We start from the raw sequence: 26,165 nt of genomic DNA, 5'->3' as shown, positions 1-26,165 counted from the left end.
GAAGTACATCCTTAAAACACTGGATGAATTTTCTCGTTTAACATGGATCATTTTCCATTGTGAGAATTCTAAAGCTTTAGTAGAATTTTAAAATTGTGCAAAGAACTTCAAAAAATTAAAACTACCTATAATGTTCGAAGTGACAATGGTAGAGAATTTTATACGTTGTGGTTTGACTCCTTTTGTGCCAAACGTGGGAGTTTCAAAATTTCTCTGCTCCCAGAGCACCTCAATAAAACAGGGTTGTAGAGCTGAAGAACTATACCCATGAGGATATGTCTAAGACAACGTTGTTAGAAAATAACCGCCAAAAACATTTTGAGCAGAAGCAGTCAATATCACTAATTACGTTTTAAATAGATGTCTTATAAGATTTATCTTGAAAAAGATCTCATACGAGTTATTCATAGAAAGAAAACCCAATATTTTGTATTTCAAACCTTTTGGATGTCTTGCTTCATTGAAAACAATGGTAAAGATAATCTTAGAAAGTTTGATGCACGTAATGACAAAGCGATTTCTTGGTTATGCTCTGAATAATAAAGCTTATTGCATTTATAATTTGCGTAATACAGTAGTTGATGAAAGCATTCATTTCATTTTGGATGCAAAATATAATGGAATCCGACGTGAAGGATTTGCAAACATAAAAACCATGATAATTATGGTGATTAAGATAAAACAACAAAAGAGAGCGAACATAACATGCAACAATAAATTCAAGACCCTGATAGTGAGAATTTGAATACTCAAGGACATATATAGAAGATTCCTAAGGACCTAACTATGCAAATTAAGAAGTTAGGTCTAGAAAATAGGAGCATAAGGTAGCACATCCTCAAAACAGTTTTCAAGGCCTTGAAACGACGTTTCAGGAAATAGAAGCATCTCTTTTAGTGATGCGTAAAAAGTGCAACCAAGCATCTTTTAGTCTCTAGACAACATCATTATAAATCCAAAAAGTTGTATTTAAACTCGTTCTAAAAGTTATTATGTCTAGTACGCTTTTGTTTCTCTTATTGAGCCAAAGAATCTTGAGGAAGCACAACAAGAAGTCGAATGCATTGTTTCCATGCCAAACCAAATCAAGGAGTTAGAAAAAAAACAAAGTATGGACAATGGTTCCAAGACTTGATGATCATGCAATCATTAGAACCAAATGGGTATTTCTGAACAAATGAGAAAAAGACAATAAGGTTATTCACAATAAACCTATATTAGTTGCTAGAGGTTGTAATAAAGAAGAAGCAATTGATTAGAGGAAATCTTTGCACAATTTTTTCGTTTAGAAGCATAACAATATTATTAGCATTTGCATCATTCATGTGCATTAAACTTTATTAAATGGATGCAAAATGTGCATTTATGAATGGTTATCTAAATGAAGAAGTGTATGTTGATATGTAAAATGTGCATTCATGAATGGTTATCTAAATGAAGAAGTGTATGTTGATCAACCTCTCGGTATTAATAGCAAAAAATTCCCCAACCATGTTTTTTAAATTAGATAAACCTTTGTATTGTTTAAAACACGTTCTTAGAGCTCGGCATGAAAGGTTTTTCAAGCTTTCTTATAGGAAATGATTTTTAAAGAGGAATAATCAACAAGACACTCTTCACTAAGACTCGAGTAAATAACATACTTATTGTTCAAATTTATATTGATGATGTATTATTTGGTTCTACTAACACTTCTTTTAGTAAGGAATTTTCTGAGATGATAAGCGAGGATTTGAAATGAGCATGATAAGATAATTAACCTTTTTTTCTTGGACTATAAATCAAACAAGAAAAAGAAGTTATATTAATTAATCAAGATATATATGTAAGAAACCTTAAAAAAATAATATCAAGGTATGATTAATTCACTTCTTTTTGACTTTATATAATAGTAAGTAGACCTGATATTATGTTCAGTGTTTGTGAATGTGCTTGATTTCGAGCTAATCCTAAAGAATTTTATCTCATAGTTGTGAAGAGAAATCTTTAGATAGTTGAATGGAAAAAAAGACCTTAGTCTATGGTATCCCAATATCATTTATTTTTTACCTAGTTGGATACTCAGATTCAAATTTTTCAGGATATAAAGTTGATTGAAAAAGCACTACAAAAAGTTTTGAATTTCATAGATCATCATTGATATCTTGGCAATATAAGAAAGAACATTTCGTTGCAATCTCATCGGTCAAAACTTAATATATAGCAGCATATACATGTTGAGCTCAAATTGTATGGATGGATCAACAATTAAGGGATCTTGGGTTGGACTACAAAAGTGTACGCATCAAATTGACGATACAAGAGCAATTTCCATTATAAAAAAATCAGGTTCAACACTCTCGTACTAAACATATAGATGTGAGACATCATTTCATACGAGATCGCTACAACAAAAAAAGGATATTACAAAATAATTGAAACATATGCAATTTCAAATGATCACAAATATTTTCACTAAACTTTGTCCGAAGACAAATTTAATTTCCTGGTATGCGAACATTGTATGTTGAACAATAGTGCTCAAATTTAGAAGGAGCATATAATTTAGTTTCCTATACTTTATTGACCCTGAATTAATTTTATACTCTTCAAAATCTGATCAGTTTGCTTTCCAATAATTAAAATGAATTACAATAATATTCAGAATATCTTGAGTCCAACAGTGGATGAATTTGCATCATTGATACTACACTAGATATCTTGCTTCAAATATCAAACATAAGTTTAAGGATAAACATGTGAAAAATCTGTTTGATAGGATGACTAGTAATGTTTTATAGAGTTGACTTACACCTGTTTGCTAAGAAGACTTCGACTTGACGAAGATATGCTTATGGAGGATATGATAACACTCTCAATGTAACCCTCACCACTGACAAAAACAAAAAAAAATCATGGCGTATGTGGTGACAATATTTATTTTTAAGCGTGTTATGAATGGTAGTATACTAATGTGGTAGTATACTAATGTGTGACTTGAGTGCACATAAATGGGGTGAATTCATGAGTGTGACTCTTGGTACTTTGGTAACTAAATGGGTGTAATTATGTGTGGAGTATTCATGAAGAATTATGGGTGTTAATGAAGATTAATGAAGAATATGTAAAGGTTTGATTTAAGTATGCTCGATCAAGTTTCTGTCAGAGGAAGCTGTAGGGTCGCTCGACCCATTCACTCGACCGAGCGAGCCTTTTGGTGGGTCGAGCGGTCAGTCAGAATGCTCCAGATTTTGCTACTTCTCGCTCGACCGAGCCGCTCGACCCGAGCGAGGTCTCTGTTCAGTCGAGCAGTCTCTCTGATATGCGTGGGATGCTGATTTTTGACCTTCCAAGTTCCTAGAGTTATTTCATAGTATTCATTATTCAATATTAACTATGTATTTATGTGAGCCATTCATCTTCATGTATCTAGTACTATAAATAGGGCTCTCATACTCACACATCAAACATATCAAACACAACCTCTAAGCCAAACACATAGCCTTTCTTGTTATCTCTATCTCAATTGTAATTCTTCATATTGAAGTGTTGTTTGTATTCTTTTGATATAATATAAACATAAACTACACACCACGGAGGACGTAGCCATCATTGGGTGAACCTCCTTAAATCTTTGTGTCCTTTTTAGTTACATTGTCAAACTTTGTTTTGTTCGTTGTTGTTTGTTCTTAGCATCGTAACGTATTTGGCGATCGTTTTCAATTGGTATCAGAGCCAAGTTGTTTTTGCGGTGTTTTAAGAAATTATTACTTGAAAATTATGACTACAATGAAGCTCGACATTGAGAAGTTTGATAGGAATGTAAACTTTGGCTTATGGCAAGTCAAAATGAGAGCCATTTTGATTCAAAATGGTGTGCATAAGGCCATTGATGGTGTAGATAATATGCCGGAAGGAATGTCCGCATCGAGATGGGAAGAGATAGACACTAAGGCATTATCGGAAATTCAATTATGCCTTTCCAATGATGTTCTAAGAGAGGTTGTTAAAGAAACAACAACCAAGAGTATATGGGAGAAATTGGAATCACTCTATATGGCCAAGAGTGTTACCAATAGGCTACTCTTGAAGAGTAGACTCTACGACTTACGCTTGGAGGAAGGTAAACCTTTAAAACCTCACTTAGATGAGTTTTGTTCCATTGTTATGGATTTACAAAACATTGATGTCAAGCTTGATGATGAAGACTTGGCAATTTACCTTTTATGTTCTTTACCCCCCTCTTATAAAAATTTTAGAGAAACTCTACTTTATGGTAGAGATAATTTGAGTAGTGATGATGTGAAGAGTGCCTTAACACAAAGGGACCTCATTGATACACAATTGTCACAAAAGTCACCAAGCAATGCCAGTGATGGTTTGTTTGTAAGGGGGAGGTCACAAGAGAAAGGTTCCACTAGTGGGAGTGGAAACAAGGGTAAAGGGAGGTCCAAGTCCATGAGGCCAAATAAAAATAAAACTTGTAACTATTGCAAGCTTAAGGGCCACATCAAGAAGGATTGTTGGAAGTTAAAGAAAAAGCTTGAGGAAGAGGCTAGGGAAGGAACTAGCAATGCTAATGCTAGTTATGTGAATGATAGTGATGATGGTGATGTTCTTGTTGCCACACATGAGTACAAAGATAATAATGAATGGATTCTTGATTCGGGGTGCACATTCCACATGACTCCCAACAAAACTTTCTTCCAAACTTATGAAAGTGTTGATGGGGGAAATGTTACCATGGGAAACAACACTACATGTAAGGTTGTTGGGATTGGGAGCATTAGAATAAAAATGTTTGATGGGATTGTGAGGACCTTAACCGATGTGAGGTATGTCCCGGGGTTGAAAAAGAATCTCTTGTCTTTGGGTACTCTTGATAAAATCGGTTGTAAAATCACTTGTGAAGGTGGAGTTATGAAGGTTGCCAAGGGCTCACTAGTGGTGAAGAAGGGGAAGTTGAATGGGAGTTTGTATGCTCTTCAAGGTTCAACCATTCTTGGCTCGGCAAATGTATCCACAAGCACAATGTCCGATCAAGACACCAAACTTTGGCACTTGAGGCTTGGTCACATGGGTGAAAGAGGTATGTTTGAACTCTCTAAACAAGGTTTATTTGATGGGAAAAAATTTGGGAACCTTGATTTTTGTGAACATTGTGTTTATGGGAAACACAAGAGAGTTAGTTTTAAACCCGCCATTCACAACACTAAGGGAATTTTAGATTATGTCCATTCCGATTTGTGGGGGCCTTCTCGAATGCCCTCCCTTAGTGGTTGTAGTTACATGTTGACCTTTATTGATGATTTCTCTAGGAAAGTTTGGTGTTATTTTATAAAACATAAAAATGAAGTTTTTGATGTCTTCTTGGAATGGAAGAAGATGATTGAAAAGAAAACCGGTAGGAGCATCAAGACCTTAAGAACCGACAATGGTCTTGAATTTGTTGATAGTAAATTTCTCAAATATTGTTCTAATGAAGGTATTGTTAGACATAGAACTTGTGCAGGACGTCCTCAACAAAATGGTGTAGCGGAGAGGATGAATAAAACATTGTTAGAAAGGGCTAGATGCATGCTAAAACAAGCTAATTTGGGGAAGCAATTTTGGGCCGAAGCGGTGGCTACGGCATGTTATTTGATCAACCGTTCACCTAATACCGCCTTAAAGTTCAAGTCGCCACAAGAGGTGTGGTACAACACTCCGGTAAATTATTCTAGTCTTAGGATCTTTGGTTGTCCAGCTTATATTCATGTAAATGATGGTAAGTTAGAACCAAGGGCTAGAAAAGGCATTTTTGTGGGATATGGAGTGGGTGTAAAAGGGTATAGGGTATGGTGTAATGATCAAAGAAAATAATTGTTTCTAGAGATGTTGTTTTTGATGAAAATAGTATGCTTGTATCTAATGTTGAAAAACCTTTTGATAATGATGTAAATAATGATGCACAAGTGGAGGTTGAATCTTCCAATGTTGATGATGAGAAAGATGATGATGTTCAACAAAGGTCTCCTCCTTTGTCCACAACTAGGCAAAGAAGGAAGATCGTGGCTCCAAGGAGGTATATTGAAGAGTGTGATTATGTGGTTTATGCTCTCAACATTGCTAGCGAAGTCGAAGGGTTAAATGAACCAAGTACGTACAAGGAGGCTATGGCCTCAAATGACTCAAGCAAGTGGTTGATTGCTATGAAGCAAGAGATGGAATCTCTTGCAAAGAATGGAACTTGGGATATCGTTGTTGCGCCAAAGAAAAAGAAGATTGTGGGGTGCAAGTGGATATTCAAGAGGAAGGAGGGTCCTTCAAGTGATATTCCTCCCATCTACAAAGCAAGGGTAGTTGCAAAGGGATACTCTCAAATTGAGGGTGTTGATTTTCATGAGGTTTTCTCACCGGTGGTGAAACACTCTTCTATAAGGGCATTGCTTGCTTTGGTGGCGATGGAAGATTTGGAATTACATCAATTGGATGTAAAGACGACTTTTCTTCACGGTGAGCTTGAAGAAGAAATATTTATGAAGCAACCGGAAGGTTTTGAGGTAGCCGGTAAGGAAAATCATGTGTGTAGATTGAAGAGGTCATTGTATGGGTTGAAGCAATCTCCAAGGCAATGGTATAAAAGGTTTGATTCCTTTATGATTTCACATGATTTTATTAGAAGTTCTTATGATAGTTGTGTCTATTTTAAGAAGTTTGAAGATGTCTCTTTATTATATTTGCTCTTATATGTTGATGACATGCTAGTAGCACGTAGTTCTTTGTTTAAGGTGGAGAACATGTGATATGAAAGATCTTGGTGAAGCCAAGAAGATTTTTGGGATGGAGATTTTGAGAGATCGGGCTAAGGGTATCCTATACCTTAGTCAAAGGAAGTACATTGAGAAAGTTGTGCAACGTTTCTCTATGGATGATGCTAAAGGTGTGTCCACTCCTCTTGCTTCTCATTTCAAATTATCCAAGAATTTGTGTCCACAAACAAAGGCGGATGAAGAGCAAATGGTAAGAATTCCATATACTAGTGCAGTTGGTAGCGTTATGTATGCTATGGTATGTTCTAGACCCGACATTGCTCATGCGGTGAGTTTGGTGAGTAGATATATGTCTAATCCGGGGAAGGGACATTGGGAGGCGCTAAAGTGGTTATTGAGGTATTTGAAAGATACTTCAAATGTTTGTCTCATGTATGGGAAAAATTCAAGTGAGCTAACCGGGTTTTGTGACTCGGATTATGGTGGTGATCTAGATAATAGAAAGTCCACAAGTGGGTTCGTGTTCACTTTGGGTGGTTCGGCGATTAGTTGGCAATCATCGTTGCAAGATGTGGTTGCTCTCTCTACAACCGAAGCGGAGTACATAGCCGTGGCCGAGTCATTCAAAGAGGCAAAGTGGCTTAAAGGTCTTGTTGGTGAGATGTGCAATAAAGTGTGTGAGGTAAGTGTGCATTGTGATAGTCAAAGTGCAATTCATTTGGCTAGAAATCAAAATACATTTCATAGAAGATCCAAGCACATTGATATTAAGTATAATTTCATCCGGGATGAAGTTGAGCACAAAAGGGTGTTATTGAAAAAGATTGACACTACGGAAAATCCGGCCGACATGATGACAAAGTCATTACCTACTACTAAGTTTGAATTATGTGTTAACTTGGTAGGTTTAGCTCCTTGCTTGAAGTAATGCCCTCTTGGGGCATTTTGAGGTGTGTATGTTTTTATTATGAAGTGAATTGATGAATGTTGTGACTTGGGTGAACTCAAGTCAAGGTGGAGATTGTTATGAATGGTAGTATACTAATGTGGTAGTATACTAATGTGTGACTTGAGTGCACATAAATGGGGTGAATTCATGAGTGTGACTCTTGGTACTTTGCTAACTAAATGGGTGTAATTATGTGTGGAGTATTCATGAAGAATTATGGGTGTTAATGAAGATTAATGAAGAACATGTAAAGGTTTGATTTAAGTATGCTCGATCAAGTTTCTGTCAGAGGAAGCTGTAGGGTCGCTCGACCCATTCGCTCGACCGAGCGAGCCTTTTGGTGGGTCGAGCGGTCAGTCAGAATGCTCCAGATTTTGCTACTTCTCGCTCGACCGAGCCGCTCGACCCGAGCGAGGTCTCTGTTCAGTCGAGCAGTCTCTCTGATATGCGTGGGATGCTGATTTTTGACCTTCCAAGTTCCTAGAGTTATTTCATAGTATTCATTATTCAATATTAACTATGTATTTATGTGAGCCATTCATCTTCATGTATCTAGTACTATAAATAAGGCTCTCATACTCACACATCAAACATATCAAACACAACCTCTAAGCCAAACACATAGCCTTTCTTGTTATCTCTATCTCAATTGTAATTCTTCATATTGAAGTGTTGTTTGTATTCTTTTGATATAATATAAACATAAACTACACACCACGGAGGACGTAGCCATCATTGGGTGAACCTCCTTAAATCTTTGTGTCCTTTTTAGTTACATTGTCAAACTTTGTTTTGTTCGTTGTTGTTTGTTCTTAGCATCGTAACGTATTTGGCGATCGTTTTCAATTGGTATCAGAGCCAAGTTGTTTTTGCGGTGTTTTAAGAAATTATTACTTGAAAATTATGACTACAATGAAGCTCGACATTGAGAAGTTTGATAGGAATGTAAACTTTGGCTTATGGCAAGTCAAAATGAGAGCCATTTTGATTCAAAATGGTGTGCATAAGGCCATTGATGGTGTAGATAATATGCCGGAAGGAATGTCCGCATCGAGATGGGAAGAGATAGACACTAAGGCATTATCGGAAATTCAATTATGCCTTTCCAATGATGTTCTAAGAGAGGTTGTTAAAGAAACAACAACCAAGAGTATATGGGAGAAATTGGAATCACTCTATATGGCCAAGAGTGTTACCAATAGGCTACTCTTGAAGAGTAGACTCTACGACTTACGCTTGGAGGAAGGTAAACCTTTAAAACCTCACTTAGATGAGTTTTGTTCCATTGTTATGGATTTACAAAACATTGATGTCAAGCTTGATGATGAAGACTTGGCAATTTACCTTTTATGTTCTTTACCCCCCTCTTATAAAAATTTTAGAGAAACTCTACTTTATGGTAGAGATAATTTTAGTAGTGATGATGTGAAGAGTGCCTTAACACAAAGGGACCTCATTGATACACAATTGTCACAAAAGTCACCAAGCAATGCTAGTGATGGTTTGTTTGTAAGGGGGAGGTCACAAGAGAAAGGTTCCACTAGTGGGAGTGGAAACAAGGGTAAAGGGAGGTCCAAGTCCGTGAGGCCAAATAAAAATAAAACTTGTAACTATTGCAAGCTTAAGGGCCACATCAAGAAGGATTGTTGGAAGTTAAAGAAAAAGCTTGAGGAAGAGGCTAGGGAAGGAACTAGCAATGCTAATGCTAGTTATGTGAATGATAGTGATGATGGTGATGTTCTTGTTGCCACACATGAGTACAAAGATAATAATGAATGGATTCTTGATTCGGGGTGCTCATTCCACATGACTCCCAACAAAATTTTCTTCCAAACTTATGAAAGTGTTGATGGGGGAAATGTTACCATGGGAAACAACACTACATGTAAGGTTGTTGGGATTGGGAGCATTAGAATAAAAATGTTTGATGGGATTGTGAGGACCTTAACCGATGTGAGGTATGTCCCGGGGTTGAAAAAGAATCTCTGGTCTTTGGGTACTCTTGATAAAATCGGGTGTAAAATCACTTGTGAAGGTGGAGTTATGAAGGTTGCCAAGGGCTCACTAGTGCTGATGAAGGGGAAGTTGAATGGGAGTTTGTATGCTCTTCAAGGTTCAACCATTCTTGGCTCGGCAAATGTATCCACAAGCACAATGTCCGATCAAGACACCAAACTTTGGCACTTGAGGCTTGGTCACATGGGTGAAAGAGGTATGTTTGAACTCTCTAAACAAGGTTTATTTGATGGGAAAAAATTTGGGAACCTTGATTTTTGTGAACATTGTGTTTATGGGAAACACAAGAGAGTTAGTTTTAAACCCGCCATTCACAACACTAAGGGAATTTTAGATTATGTCCATTCCGATTTGTGGGGGCCTTCTCGAATGCCCTCCCTTAGTGGTTGTAGTTACATGTTGACCTTTATTGATGATTTCTCTAGGAAAGTTTGGTGTTATTTTATAAAACATAAAAATGAAGTTTTTGATGTCTTCTTGGAATGGAAGAAGATGATTGAAAAGAAAACCGGTAGGAGCATCAAGACCTTAAGAACCGACAATGGTCTTGAATTTGTTGATAGTAAATTTCTCAAATATTGTTCTAATGAAGGTATTGTTAGACATAGAACTTGTGCAGGACGTCCTCAACAAAATGGTGTAGCGGAGAGGATGAATAAAACATTGTTAGAAAGGGCTAGATGCATGCTAAAACAAGCTAATTTGGGGAAGCAATTTTGGGCCGAAGCGGTGGCTACGGCATGTTATTTGATCAACCGTTCACCTAATACCGCCTTAAAGTTCAAGTCGCCACAAGAGGTGTGGTACAACACTCCGGTAAATTATTCTAGTCTTAGGATCTTTGGTTGTCCAGCTTATATTCATGTAAATGATGGTAAGTTAGAACCAAGGGCTAGAAAAGGCATTTTTGTGGGATATGGAGTGGGTGTAAAAGGGTATAGGGTATGGTGTAATGATCAAAGAAAATAATTGTTTCTAGAGATGTTGTTTTTGATGAAAATAGTATGCTTGTATCTAATGTTGAAAAACCTTTTGATAATGATGTAAATAATGATGCACAAGTGGAGGTTGAATCTTCCAATGTTGATGATGAGAAAGATGATGATGTTCAACAAAGGTCTCCTCCTTTGTCCACAACTAGGCAAAGAAGGAAGATCGTGGCTCCAAGGAGGTATATTGAAGAGTGTGATTATGTGGTTTATGCTCTCAACATTGCTAGCGAAGTCGAAGGGTTAAATGAACCAAGTACGTACAAGGAGGCTATGGCCTCAAATGACTCAAGCAAGTGGTTGATTGCTATGAAGCAAGAGATGGAATCTCTTGCAAAGAATGGAACTTGGGATATCGTTGTTGCGCCAAAGAAAAAGAAGATTGTGGGGTGCAAGTGGATATTCAAGAGGAAGGAGGGTCCTTCAAGTGATATTCCTCCCATCTACAAAGCAAGGGTAGTTGCAAAGGGATACTCTCAAATTGAGGGTGTTGATTTTCATGAGGTTTTCTCACCGGTGGTGAAACACTCTTCTATAAGGGCATTGCTTGCTTTGGTGGCGATGGAAGATTTGGAATTACATCAATTGGATGTAAAGACGACTTTTCTTCACGGTGAGCTTGAAGAAGAAATATTTATGAAGCAACCGGAAGGTTTTGAGGTAGCCGGTAAGGAAAATCATGTGTGTAGATTGAAGAGGTCATTGTATGGGTTGAAGCAATCTCCAAGGCAATGGTATAAAAGGTTTGATTCCTTTATGATTTCACATGATTTTATTAGAAGTTCTTATGATAGTTGTGTCTATTTTAAGAAGTTTGAAGATGTCTCTTTATTATATTTGCTCTTATATGTTGATGACATGCTAGTAGCACGTAGTTCTTTGTTTAAGGTGGAGAACATGTGATATGAAAGATCTTGGTGAAGCCAAGAAGATTTTTGGGATGGAGATTTTGAGAGATCGGGCTAAGGGTATCCTATACCTTAGTCAAAGGAAGTACATTGAGAAAGTTGTGCAACGTTTCTCTATGGATGATGCTAAAGGTGTGTCCACTCCTCTTGCTTCTCATTTCAAATTATCCAAGAATTTGTGTCCACAAACAAAGGCGGATGAAGAGCAAATGGTAAGAATTCCATATACTAGTGCAGTTGGTAGCGTTATGTATGCTATGGTATGTTCTAGACCCGACATTGCTCATGCGGTGAGTTTGGTGAGTAGATATATGTCTAATCCGGGGAAGGGACATTGGGAGGCGCTAAAGTGGTTATTGAGGTATTTGAAAGATACTTCAAATGTTTGTCTCATGTATGGGAAAAATTCAAGTGAGCTAACCGGGTTTTGTGACTCGGATTATGGTGGTGATCTAGATAATAGAAAGTCCACAAGTGGGTTCGTGTTCACTTTGGGTGGTTCGGCGATTAGTTGGCAATCATCGTTGCAAGATGTGGTTGCTCTCTCTACAACCGAAGCGGAGTACATAGCCGTGGCCGAGTCATTCAAAGAGGCAAAGTGGCTTAAAGGTCTTGTTGGTGAGATGTGCAATAAAGTGTGTGAGGTAAGTGTGCATTGTGATAGTCAAAGTGCAATTCATTTGGCTAGAAATCAAAATACATTTCATAGAAGATCCAAGCACATTGATATTAAGTATAATTTCATCCGGGATGAAGTTGAGCACAAAAGGGTGTTATTGAAAAAGATTGACACTACGGAAAATCCGGCCGACATGATGACAAAGTCATTACCTACTACTAAGTTTGAATTATGTGTTAACTTGGTAGGTTTAGCTCCTTGCTTGAAGTAATGCCCTCTTGGGGCATTTTGAGGTGTGTATGTTTTTATTATGAAGTGAATTGATGAATGTTGTGACTTGGGTGAACTCAAGTCAAGGTGGAGATTGTTATGAATGGTAGTATACTAATGTGGTAGTATACTAATGTGTGACTTGAGTGCACATAAATGGGGTGAATTCATGAGTGTGACTCTTGGTACTTTGCTAACTAAATGGGTGTAATTATGTGTGGAGTATTCATGAAGAATTATGGGTGTTAATGAAGATTAATGAAGAACATGTAAAGGTTTGATTTAAGTGTGCTCGATCAAGTTTCTGTCAGAGGAAGCTGTAGGGTCGCTCGACCCATTCGCTCGACCGAGCGAGCCTTTTGGTGGGTCGAGCGGTCAGTCAGAATGCTCCAGATTTTGCTACTTCTCGCTCGACCGAGCCGCTCGACCCGAGCGAGGTCTCTGTTCAGTCGAGCAGTCTCTCTGATATGCGTGGGATGCTGATTTTTGACCTTTCAAGTTCCTAGAGTTATTTCATAATATTCATTATTCAATATTAACTATGTATTTATGTGAGCCATTCATCTTCATGTATCTAGTACTATAAATAGGGCTCTCATACTCACACATCAAACATATCAAACACAACCTCTAAGCCAAACACATAGCCTTTCTTGTTATCTCTATCTCAATTGTAATTCTTCATATTGAAGTGTTGTTTGTATTCTTTTGATATAATATAAACATAAACTACACACCACGGAGGACGTAGCCATCATTGGGTGAACCTCCTTAAATCTTTGTGTCCTTTTTAGTTACATTGTCAAACTTTATTTTGTTCGTTGTTGTTTGTTTTTAGCATCATAACGTATTTGGCGATCGTTTTCAAAGCGTATATATATTATCTAAGGGGATGAATAAACATTATGAGTGAAAACTAGGACATGGTAGCTGTGTGCTCACAATATTGTGTGTTCATGTTGAAGTATTTCATATGCTAATTATGTGGATTCTTCCTTTGACTGCACTAATTATAGAAACACATATGCAGAAAGCTTACTAGTACGTAATGAAACTCATAGCTGATAAATAAAAAAAAAAAAAGGAATGGATCGGAGTAGGATGATCTGATACACACAGATTCCGCAGTGATATGGACAGAAATCTTCATTTCGATCACATGGTCTAGGATATGTAGAGGAAAATGATACAGCCAAAAACTTGCCTAAGACGCCACGACACACTAAACACCATTAAATCAGATTGTGCTTGTGGATATAGAGCATTTTCAGATTTTTATATTTGTTTTTTTTTTTTTTATTTTTCAAAAGTTTAGTTCATAATGTTACTTAAATATTTATATATTTTTGACATTGTTGATTATAGATAGACAATAATTATAAATAGAAATTCAATGAAAGCTACGAAACAAAATAGATCATCAGCATTATAATGATCATATTGAAGGTAACACAAAATTTATTGAGTGTTTAAAACACACTACATTTAAATAAATAAATAAATCTTGGTTTGCTCGTAAAATCTTATGAGAACATTACTTATATTCAAAAATTTAAAAATTTGGCTATCTTATGTGCCAAATAACAAAAATGATAGACCATACCAATCCAACCCGTATAAGAAATATGGTTTGGACTTTGGACTATTCATTATTCAATTTGAATTTGAATTGGAAATTTTCAAATCGAAATATATTAGTTTGAAATAAATTTGAGCCAACTAAAGACCAAAAATCAAAATTCTAAATCAAATTAAAATATAATCTTACATTCTCTTTAGGCGATATAAAAAACCAAAGCGCTCTTATAATTAAGCATTTAATCAAATATTCAAGTTTTATTTTTTCGTCCCCTTTATTTCTACTATACAACTTTTAATTATTGATTTTTTTATTTTGATTTTATACTTCAATTTGCAATTTTGATTTACCTTTAAGTAGTAAATTCGGTTTGGTTGGACTCAAAAATTTTAACTTAATAAAATTAGTTTGATTTGATTTGATTTGAACGAAATCATAAGTAATTTGGTTTGAAAAAATTTAAGTAAAACTAACCGCAAATAAAAACGAATCCTAACTAAATAAAGACATTATTAAATTGAAGTATTAATTTTATGAAAAACTCAAACCGCAAATAAATCTTTCCCCAAGTAAAAGAGCAGAAAGGATGTGAGAAAAGGAATGGAACATGAAAAAATGTACTCATTCTCTTGCAATTGGAGAAATGGGAATCTTTTTACCCCAGCCCAACAAAAACCACTATTATTAGATAGATAGAAAGTAGAAAAATACAAATATATCACAAAAAATTGGAAAAACAATTAAAGTAACATTGTACCAACCTATTCAAAAAAGCAGCACAAACTCATGTGTCTCCAACTGTGGCTCCATCTTTTCATGTCGTGGTCCCCCACCTTCTTTTATACCAAGTATTACTCGCTTGAACCTAAAATCTTCTTTGTTTCAAAATATTTACAATATTTACTTTTCATACAGTTTAATTTATTAATTTAATTTTTAATAAATATAATTATAAATAATAAAAAATTATAAAACTTCGATATAATAATCTTTGCATCATGATAAATCAAATAAGATCTTATTTAACTATGTTTTAACTTATAAATTACAAATTAAGAAAGATAAGTGAACAGTGCAAGTATTTTCAATGTTACAAGTAAATTGAAACGGAGGAAGTACTAGCTCTATTAAGGGTCGTCTTGGATATTTATAAGGCCTTAAACATAAGCAAAACAATAAGTACTAACTCTATTGATGTATGCATTCATGAGTGACTCATAGGATGGAATCCTATGGATGACTTGAATGGGCGTACTAAGTTGTGACTTAATGTTTGTGATTTATGATGATGGTTAAGTGTGGATTAATTCATTAGTTATGAAGGTAATAATATAAGACTTAATCATGGGAGTTATGAGGCTTAATGAATAAATTGAAACAGATGCTCTACTATACTTGGTCGAGCAAAGCTGTTAGAATGCCCTCTGAAGGCCATTCGATTGAGCGAGCTCTAGAGTGGGTCGAGCGAGCAAACAAAATGTATCCAGTAGCTTCCTGTATCCCGCTCGACCAGGCCGCTCGACCGAGCTAGCCTCTACTTTGGTCGAGCGGACCTTCTGACATTCCTAGGATGCTGTTTTTGACATTTCAAGTTCTTTGAGCTGTTTCATTGTTACTAATTCTTAGCTTTAATGTCTTGAATGTTGATTAGTGTAATCTCCCCTATAAATAGGGAGTTCATTTGTTCATCCAAACACATGAAACACAAACCCCTAAGCCTAAACACATAGTCTTTGCATTCTCTTACATCATTTGTTCTACTTCATTATAAGAGTTGTATTTCTCAATTGTTATAATATAAACAAGACACTACACACCACGGAAGACGTAGTTATCATTGGGTGAACCTCCTTAAATCTTTAGGTTCCTTTTGCATTGTTTTATTTCCTTTAAACATTGTCATAGTTATTGAAATTATATTGGTTCATCAAAGTTACTTCGTGTCTTTCGATCTCGGTAACATTAGAGCTTAAGTTTCATACTTAGACTCTCATCAAGCAATTATTTTAAATATCTTTCAGATCAATAATTTGAAAAATTAGTTTAATTCCAATAAATAATAATCCAAATTTTATATGTATGAGGTTTTTTTTCGTTGAAATGACACCTATGAGACTCAATCTCACATTTTAGAATACAAAAAAATGATCTTATCTAATTCAGTTAATTTCAAATAAGTTAACTTAATTTAATTTTAAACTAATCAAGAAAATAAAATCCTGGAGAAATTACCTAAGTCGTGGGATTGGTGGGATGTTGAAAGTGATATCGATCTTAACCAACGGTGGATAAAGGGTAGGATGGCCATTAATACGTCATGTGAATATACATAAGCATGTATATACTCAGATCAGACCTACCAACCCACTTCTTTTGCTCTTATTCGAAAAATAATATTAATTAATTAACTGTAATGATAATTAATTATTAGATAAGATAGGGTATATTACTATAACAATAGAATCATCAATAACGCACAGCCACCTACAAATTAAAGACTTTGATGATTACTCATCCTCAGAGTAAAGGAATGTTTAATTTATTCATTTTCTTTAATACTTCTTACTTTATTTCTATTATACTTACAAGTTACAAGTGAAAGCAACATTTATCATAATAATTCACAATTAGTTGTAAAATATTATACTATAATTTATAAGTATTTTTAAATAGCGGTAATTTTATACTTTTTTTAATCCTAAGAGATTGCAACAATATAATATTGCAAGCATAAAAAGACAAAATAAAAATCATTTATATTGTATTGATAAATTTAAAATAAGAGAAAACTAAAGAAATTATTTTTTCCCTTGTATTATATTTACTACACTTTCTTTATTTAACCATTTTTAATTATTTGCTATATTTATTTGTGGTCAAAGATAACCATGTAAATGTCTATTTTGCTTTTATTTTTCTTTCCAATATATTATTAACTTTTAAATCCATCACTTAAGTGGTTATAATAATTTTATTTAATATAAAGATACCAATTTTAATTTCTATACAAAATCTATATGCTTAATTAGAATAAAAAAAAATTAAAACAAGTGATGAAACTATTATTAAAAATAGAATATAATATAGAAAAATTAAATGGAGATATTAATAGGAAAAGAAGATTATATTGTTGAAAGAAGTTGTCTAGATAAATTACGGTTATTTGTTAACTTATTAAATCATCTTTATATAACATAATTTAATTGATAATAAATTTTAAAATTTTATTTTATCTTTTATATTTTTACATATTTTTTTTGTGTTTTTGTAATAGTTTACAAGTCATCATAATTTGTTAAGAATTTGTAGTTTTGAAAGTCTAGAGATCAAAGAGCAAGAAAAAGCTAACGGGAAGAACAATGACTGTCATGTCAGCTTATTATGGTCGTATCAAGAATGTTTGTTCGTTTCTTTATTATTAATAAAATAAAAATTACTCAAAAAAAGTGGGAGTGGGAGTGGGAGTGAGTATTGAGCTGGGAAAAAGAAAGCAAAGGAATAAGTAAACCACTAAACCAGGTTAATGAGTTTTTCGAAGAACAATTATTTAAACTTATCTTTAGACTTTAGTTAATTCCACTCTTGGGTTTGGTATAACTATATATATTATTATATCCTATATCGCATGCAAACTTAATTCAATCCCCTATTTTGTTTATAGAGAGGGATAATCATGTTATTCTCTACTCATTATAAATACTTCAACTAAATTGAGATAAAAAGAATATGCTATGTAAATCAATTGATTGCATATTAAATTTAAGAGAAACTATTTTACGATAAGATGATCTTAAAACAAAAAATTTACAAGTTAAAAGTTTTTTTTATTATTGGACTATTTAACCCAAGTATAAAAAACATTTTTTCTATGAGACCGTATCATGCAATAATTTGTGTTAATTTAATATAGAATGATTGAAATAATTATTGAAATAATTGTTGAAAAATACACTAGAACATTTACATTACTGAAATAAAATTTACTTGGCATATACTTCTATATTGAGAGAAAAATTTATAAAAATTTAAGCAAATTAAATAGTGTTATATCACTAGATTACTAATTGTATTGTGACAATGTGAATGAATGAAAAAAATCATATAAATACATATATAAAATTTTACACTACGTTTATGTAACAACACATTGAATATGAGAATTTTACAATGTATTTTAAATTAAAGCTTGTCAATTGTCATATATAGAAGTATCGTCGTTAAAATCGCGATTCTAATACTACGATTTTACGATTTTACGATACATAAACAAGTGGACAATTTTAATCGTAGGTAGAATCTTAAAATTATAGAATCTTATGATTCTAGTTGAAATAAAATTTTTAAATGTAAAATTATTATACGATTCTACGATCCTACAATTTAACGATCCGATTCTACTAATTTAGTATTAATTATTATTAATTTTTCTTATGTACCATCTTTTACTAATCTCTCACTTATATAAATAAATTTCAATTGTATCATCATGAAAACTTTTAAAAAATAAATTTCTTAATCGGTTTGAAGATTTAAACTAATTATTAAAAAGTTTTCTTTACATTCTTAAAGAAAAGTCAAAGAAACTTTAATTCATAAATTTAGACTTTTAAGATGGATAATAATGATAAGATACTATATATATTTAATATATTTAAGTTTATTTGTAGAATCGTATACTTCTACGATTCGATTCTACCTCTTTAAACGATTCTAAGTAGAATTCCGATTTTTACAACTTTGGAAGTCCTATCTATCATCGTTTTTTGAAAAAAAAAAATGCCTGATTCATATTACCCTTGATATATATATATATATATATATATATATATATATATATATATATATATATATATATATATATATATATATATATATATATATTATGGTGCACAATATTTTATTGTGCACTAGACCTATATCATACTTCTTCCATATATATATACTCTGAAAGTATAGATAAATTAATTAAATTTGTTAATCTCTTTAAGTCTCATTAACAGAGAAAAGTATATTGAAAGTGCGTTAATAAAAAATATTTTGATTACTACTTCCTCCTCTATACCAAAAATTTATCCTCATTTTTTAAAAATTGTTCTATGATATATTTGGTAATCTAAAACTAGACTAAAGTTAGTATTTAACAAATAAAAAAATAAAATTCAAAATTGGATTTGAACAAAATTTACCATTATTTTTAAAAGTATTTAAATTTGAAATTTTAAGAATGACTACGCCAACCTTGACATCCTCAATTCTTTATTATGATTTTATAATTGAAATCTATAATTTAAAATAAATTGTTTATTTCCAAACACAAGCCTATAGAATTGCAATTTAATTCTATTTTTGACGCCACAATGTTTATTTAATTTTCATTTACACAATCAATTCAATCTGTCGGTCCATCTCATTTTGTTATCAAAACTATTTTTAGACAATGTCAACCACCTTTTTTTTATTTATAAATTTACCTCTTTATAAATTTTATATACACAATTAATTCTTTCTCTTTTCTCTTTGTATGACTAACATTTACAATTTCCTTAAAAATAAATCAATTTCCGTTTGCTGATATCTTAGAGAGACAAAAGACTACATCTTAATGTCATCCACAATTTCTCCTCCTTACCCATAATATAAAATGCTATTTCATTGCACGAATTTTCAAATGAGATGATCTCACAGCGAGACCATGTTTATTGCGCTGACCCAATATACACTTATCGTATTAAAGTAATCATTTATAAAATTGCGATCACTTAGAAAATAGGCTAATTATATATGATTTCGTTTCATGGTGAGACAGTCTCATACACTTATCGGTCTGTTTGGTAATCGGTACTAAATGGTAGGAATGGTAATGAAAAGTTAGTTTAATTTTGATAGGAATAGGTCTTGACAAACTTAATGATTGCGCTTATTCTTTCTCAACAATCTCATTTTCTTTACAAAATTTATTCCAATGCATTAACATTTGAATAAGTGGTATTAAGTGGTAATTAAAAATAATATACTTTTTTATGATTATACTTTCATTATCATGAGAATTAAATAATACATATTATAAAAATCTACATCATAAATCATTTATATTACCACAAAATTACTATTTATTAACTAAATGCGTTAATGTTACGATCTTCACTTATTTTTTTATAACTTTAGCTATTAATAAATAGTGATATTTCTTTGGGACATACACGAACAAAATCAAATTTCCAAAGCAAGTCCAGACAAAAATAAAAGAAATCAAACTAAATTTGTAATTAGATTATATTCCAATTTGATTTAGATTTTGGATTTAATACAGTAACTTTCAAACAAGGATTTACTGTAATTCAAACCAATTATGAAGGGTATATATGTCCTATCACAACGTCATCTCCTTCGACAGCATTACCCCGCCTTCCCCCTTGACGACAAAAATCACGGAAGGGCAAAAATGTATTTTGACTACTTTATTGTCCCTTTCTTTATCTTCATCCATTAATTCAACTTTCTTTCACTTCACTCATTCTTCACTTTCACAGAGAATTCACAGAGCATTCCTTGCACCGTAAAAGCGTCTTTCTCGTCAGAAAACAGCTTATTTTACCCTAATTTTAAAATGGACAGTATTGTGGTTGATTGTGAGCTCAAAGCTTGTGGAATAGTGTAGATTTTTCGTTTTCGAAGTTGAAACCTTTCACTTTCTTTGCTTATTTCGTCCTTCACTTACATCGTATGATGGAAATTGAGAGTATGATTGTTGAAAATTTGGATCCATTGAGGAAAAGGTGTGGAGGATTAAGGACAAAACAGGCGGGAAGAGGTTCGTGCCGCGGTAGTTAGGTATTTTTTTCATAAAAATTTATTGATCTATTTTTGAGATTAAAGAGGAGATAAATGGTAATGTTAAACGTATGCACCTCGGCATTGATTATTATTTTTAGAGTACAGTTTTATTGAATTTCTGGAAAGTAAGCTGGCAAAGAATTGGTTTGGTGTTACTGTAAAACGCATCGTTTGGTTGTTGGAAGTTGAAAACGATGGGCTACTTGTTGAAAGAAGCTCTCAAGGCTCTTTGTGGCGCTAGTCAGTGGTCTTATGCCGTTTTCTGGAAAATCGGTTGTCAAAATCCTAAGTAAGTTCTTACTATTAATTGTCAATTTAAGATGTTTTTGTTATGGCGCCAAAATGATGTACTACTATTTTTCAGTTCAATTTCATATCTTTTGTGTAGTCTAGTCTATATAGACGAGAACCAATCTTTGGTCATGCCGTTTAATAATTTAGGTACATAACACTCACTTTATTAATTAAGCATCTAGACTATATTAGGTTTAAATTTTTAGTAAGTGAAAGAAGAATAAAGGTAGCAAGTTTTGGAAGTATGGATGTTGGTGTTTGGTAATTTAGAGTCAAAGAGTCATTGTCCTGAAGTGCTGAAATGATTGGTGCTTTATTTGTTTCATTTGTATTTGAATGCCAGTCAATGTCCTTTTCTCCTGGTTTTGGGTTGATATAGTATATGGATTCTTTGTTTATTCAGATAGTTTTTGAGTCTTTCGTTTTTGGACTGTTTTAATTCTTGGTTCTTTCTGTATGTCTTTGAGAATCTTGGAGTTTTAAGCTTAAAAATGTCTGCTTCTTGTTAGCCCTACTAGATTTCAGCTCTTCATGTGTTTTTTCCTATCCTTTGATGTGTTTTGAGAATGTCTGTGTACACCTTAGACAAAAAATATTGGTTATTTTGAGGGAACTTTGGTTCATTTAAAAAAAAGGAAAGAGTGGAAAGTAGATAAACTTTGCTTTAGATGTTTCTGTTTTTAGCTATATCCTGTGTTAGCAAGAATTTGCTTGTTTTGAGGATGTGTTTTTTAGGTTATGGGGATTAGTGCATGTTTTGCTAATCGTCTTATGAATTTTATGATTTGAAAACAGTGAATTATGATCGATTTTGTGCAATTTTTAGTCATTTTGAACGAACCGATAGTGAATTATGTTTCAGTGTTCTGGATTCGTAATTAAAATGGTTTATTTTTATTTGCTAATTTAAATTATTATTTTGCAGGCTATTAATCTGGGAAGAATGTTATTATGGATTATCTTCCAATGTGTCCCAGATTTCAAGTATGGGAAATGATGGGTTGCAAGTGAGTGACAAAGTGCGTATGCTTATGGACAGGATGATGACGTCTAACCATGTTAATGTGGTTGGAGAAGGGTATACCCCATTGTTTTTAACTTTTCTTGGCTTTATTTATGCACTGTATGACAAAATGAAGTTGGGACAAATCAAAGGAAGAAAATGTTTTTTATTTCACTTGTTCTTGAAAGTTGTGTTGTTTCTTAATTTTTATTTATATATATTTTAAAAGCCTTTTTTATCATTGAATTTTTCTAGGTTAGTTGGTCGGTCTGCATTTACAGGGAACCATCAATGGATTGTCTCAGGAATTTATAATGAAAATGCTCATCCAGCTGAGGTATATGATTCACAACCTTTTGCTTATTTTTCTACAATAATACAAATTTTTGATTAATAACACCAACTTGGGTGTTTCTCTTGAATATTAATATGTTAAAAATCAAACTATAGGAGATTATATGACAAAAAAAAAATTGGTAAATTAGCTAATAAACTAAAATTGGTATTATTGTAGGAAAAAAATCCCTGAGTTGGTGTTATTTATGGTTAATCAAAAGTTGATATTATTATAGGAAAATTAATAAAAGGTTGTATTATTCACGGTAATTTTTTCTTTTTTATTTTGTTCACTTGATATTGATTTTCCATTAATACATCTAACGAATGCTGGGTGGTCGACCATTACTGTTAATGAAAAGCAAAGGCTACTTGCTTTAAATGATGTGCTTACTGAAAGTTAAATCATTGTGTTGTGTTCATACTGAAACAATTCTTTGATGCAACAGTGTGAATAAGCGGAAAGATTGAGTTTTAAGCGTTATCTGACTCAAATCCTCTGTTCTTTTAGGTTCTTAATGAGGTTCGGCTTCAATTTTCTGCTGGCATGAATGTGAGGCTCCATCTTTGACAGTGTTTGGTTTCTATGCTTGCCTTTTGTTTTGTCCTGGTATTACCTTTTCATTCATGCTGTTGTAATACAAATTGTTTACATCGTGCAGACAATTGCTGTCATCCCTGTGATCCCGCATGGAGTGGTTCAGCTTGGTTCAGCCTTAACTGTGAGTCTACACATCTATATTCATGTTGTTACATGTAGTAAACTAAACATATTTGGTTGTTAGTGTTATCTTATATAGGTCAGGAACACTGTAGATGTTTCAGTTGAGTAATTTTGTTTCACATGTTTTGATTTTGAATCAAAGCCTTCATCGTAGTTAACTACAGGTTTTGTAAGAGCAACATTTCCCCCAAAGGCTTTTAGGGTCAAGTAGAACTGGTTTTAGTTTATAAGTTGCGAGTACAGGGAATTTCTTTCACCATGTAGTGGATCAGTAACACGGACCGAAAGGAGGCAACTTAGTTATCAATCATATGCAATCATAATTTACTCCTCCGCCAATGCGACCATCTGTCTTTCAGAAAATATAGTCTAATAGCTGTTCAATGTTAACTAGATTTTTGCTGTGCTGCATAAAATTCTTAAATGATCTTACCCTGATAACTGTTTTGCCATCTGGGTTTAACATAAGAAAGATCATGAGCAAAGAATGAGGTTTAATCCTTAGAAATAAGTGAAGAAAAGGTGGATGAAGAGCATAGTGTATGGTCACAAATCACAGTGGACAGTACGTAATTCTTAAATGAGAGCTGAATAAGGAAGCCCTAGTGCATTCTTGGTAGATTGTACCAAGAAATTGGTGGTGTTTCTACAATAGGCTAAAGCAAGGAAACATCAAGGAAAAAAAAAGAAAGTCTACGGACTGTAACAACGAAGAAGTATGTGGATTTTGGCATTATCTCTTGCTTAAAGGTTTAACTTAGAGGGCCAAAACTTGACCGATGTTAAGTACTCAATTTATGATCAAACAAGGGAAAATGTAGACCTTACGACTCCAAATCTAGCAATATGAGGTTCAGTTTAACAATGCTACATGAAAGCCCATAAATCAAATACAAATACTTTGATATGAACTGAAACCCCCACTTGAATTTGGTTAATTACAGAGTTCCTATCTTATTCTACCATCAACGTTGTTGAAAAGGAGATTTACCTTATGAAAAGTCCTTTTGCTAAAACCTGTTCATGTAAAAAGTTTCTATGACCCACTGCAACCCAATGTCGCATACAACAATGTTCCCTATCATGTAAACCTAGATTCCCTGTTCAGATCATAATATAGAAATTCAATAAGTGTATTGCCTCTGTCGTCTGAACTGATACATCATGCTGAGCTGTCTCCCACTGCCCTAAATTACCATTAAAAATTTGTCTTTGTCTCTCTTTCTTAAATTGTAATTTTCATGTTTACCTTGCTTGATGGAGTCACCGAAGTTCTAGAATTTTAGTGTCACTTAGAATTGCTCGATGAATAGTAAAATATGCTTGGTGCTCTTGGTGTTCTGATTATGGGTGACTTGGTTTAATTAGGACATTATTAAGAGAATTAATCAAGTATGTTAGTGTAGGTTAGAAGAGGACCATATACAGTTATACACCTTTGGGATTGGTCGAGGGAGAATCAACCTATTACATTTGTACATTGTACTCATTGGATGGGTGAAGCCTTGGCGAGCAAGGCTTGGCCTTGGAGTGCAAGGATTCAGACATAGGGCAAGTTTAGGAGTGTTAGGGGGCCAAATGGGGACCATAGGACGCATTGAAGAAGCAAATAAATTAAACAGCTGCACCTGGTGAACGAGCATGCTACTTGCTCGGACGTGCTGGGCCTGCTACGGGTAATACTGTCCTTTATTGCCTCAATTCAGCTTTGCATTGTTGTTGCCCCATTTGATGCCTTCTTTTCCTTTATATATACTCCTACATATCCTAGGTTAAATGCATGCCAAAATGTCATTTGTATTGACCTACCTATTGCTTAGATTACTTCCTCATTAGCTCCACTCTTGCTACACTAAGGGGGTGTTTGGTATAAAAGTAGTAATGGTAATGGAAAGGTAACGAATGACAAGTTCTAAGGGTAATAGTAAATGTTACTGTTGTTAGTTGTTTGGTGTAAACATGAAAAGGAAACACTTAACAATTTACTTCTTCTCTTGCCATAGCTGCACAACTCACATTAATCAAACCAACATCTATCCATACACTACCATCACCACCACCACAACAACCATAGTCCCGCCGCACAAGCTGCCGCGTCAATCAATTTGCAAATTTCACACTGAAAATTTATAAGTACTAAAAATACCCTAAAAATCCATTAAAATTAGTTTTTTGCTTCTTGCTTGTTCATGAAAATGCTCATATCTTAATCATCAATGACGTCGTTGATAGTGGTGTCATAGACACCTAATAATCTGAATTGTACTTTAGTTTTCAACCATTGAAGAGATTTAAGAAGAAAAGGAAGAAATTAGGATATATGTAAAAGGGAGAGATCTGGAAGATCGGGTTCGGAGAATTAAGGGAGAGGAGAGAGAATGTATGACCATGAATTTCAGATCTAGCTTTGAGAAGAAGATGAAGAGATCAATTTTCAGTTTACACATCATAACTGAGGGAAGAAATACAAAGAGTAGCATAGGGTATTTGTTACCAGTGATACATGAAGAGAAACAAAATAACGGGAACTGTTTATGGTTGATAACGGAAACAATTGACAGATCTTTATAACAAACAGAGGGTAAGGGAAACGGATTATGAATCTGTTTCTGACCCTCCATATTTTGGTAACCAAACACCCCCTAAATCTCTTGTAATTTTTTCAAGTTTTATCTCCTTTAACCACATTAGTATTATCCTACGCTAGATATGGTGGATGTAGCTCAAGATTGGTGAACCACCATAAATCATGTGTCCTTTATTTGCTTGTTCATTATTGTTATTTATCATAGACTTGCGTATCTGGATCCTACACATACAAACACTATAAACACCCATCTAAACTCTGAAGTTGTGAACTTTGGTGAGTGAGATTGCCTCTCATTTCACTTGGAAATCATTTCTTTTGAGATT

At 33.7% G+C, this 26,165-nt stretch overlaps 1 protein-coding gene across 1 annotated transcript in view; it reads left to right on the top strand.

Moving 5' to 3' along the window:
* Positions 1-20,561: 20,561 nt before the first annotated feature.
* The window catches only part of LOC130826917 (transcription factor LHW), a 13,062-nt gene continuing 7,458 nt past the window's right edge, over positions 20,562-26,165 (top strand). Inside the window, exons 1-6 of the mRNA XM_057692548.1 lie at positions 20,562-20,892; positions 21,001-21,184; positions 22,115-22,267; positions 22,448-22,529; positions 23,040-23,081; positions 23,191-23,250. Of these exons, the coding sequence (XP_057548531.1) occupies positions 21,090-21,184; positions 22,115-22,267; positions 22,448-22,529; positions 23,040-23,081; positions 23,191-23,250 (432 nt within the window). The 5' untranslated portion in view covers positions 20,562-20,892; positions 21,001-21,089. The remainder of the gene's footprint in view (positions 20,893-21,000; positions 21,185-22,114; positions 22,268-22,447; positions 22,530-23,039; positions 23,082-23,190; positions 23,251-26,165) is intronic.

Source organism: Amaranthus tricolor, chromosome 11 (genome assembly GCF_026212465.1).
Source record: "Amaranthus tricolor cultivar Red isolate AtriRed21 chromosome 11, ASM2621246v1, whole genome shotgun sequence".
Classification (NCBI taxonomy): domain Eukaryota; kingdom Viridiplantae; phylum Streptophyta; class Magnoliopsida; order Caryophyllales; family Amaranthaceae; genus Amaranthus; species Amaranthus tricolor.
This window is presented reverse-complemented; position numbering and strand designations above follow the sequence as displayed.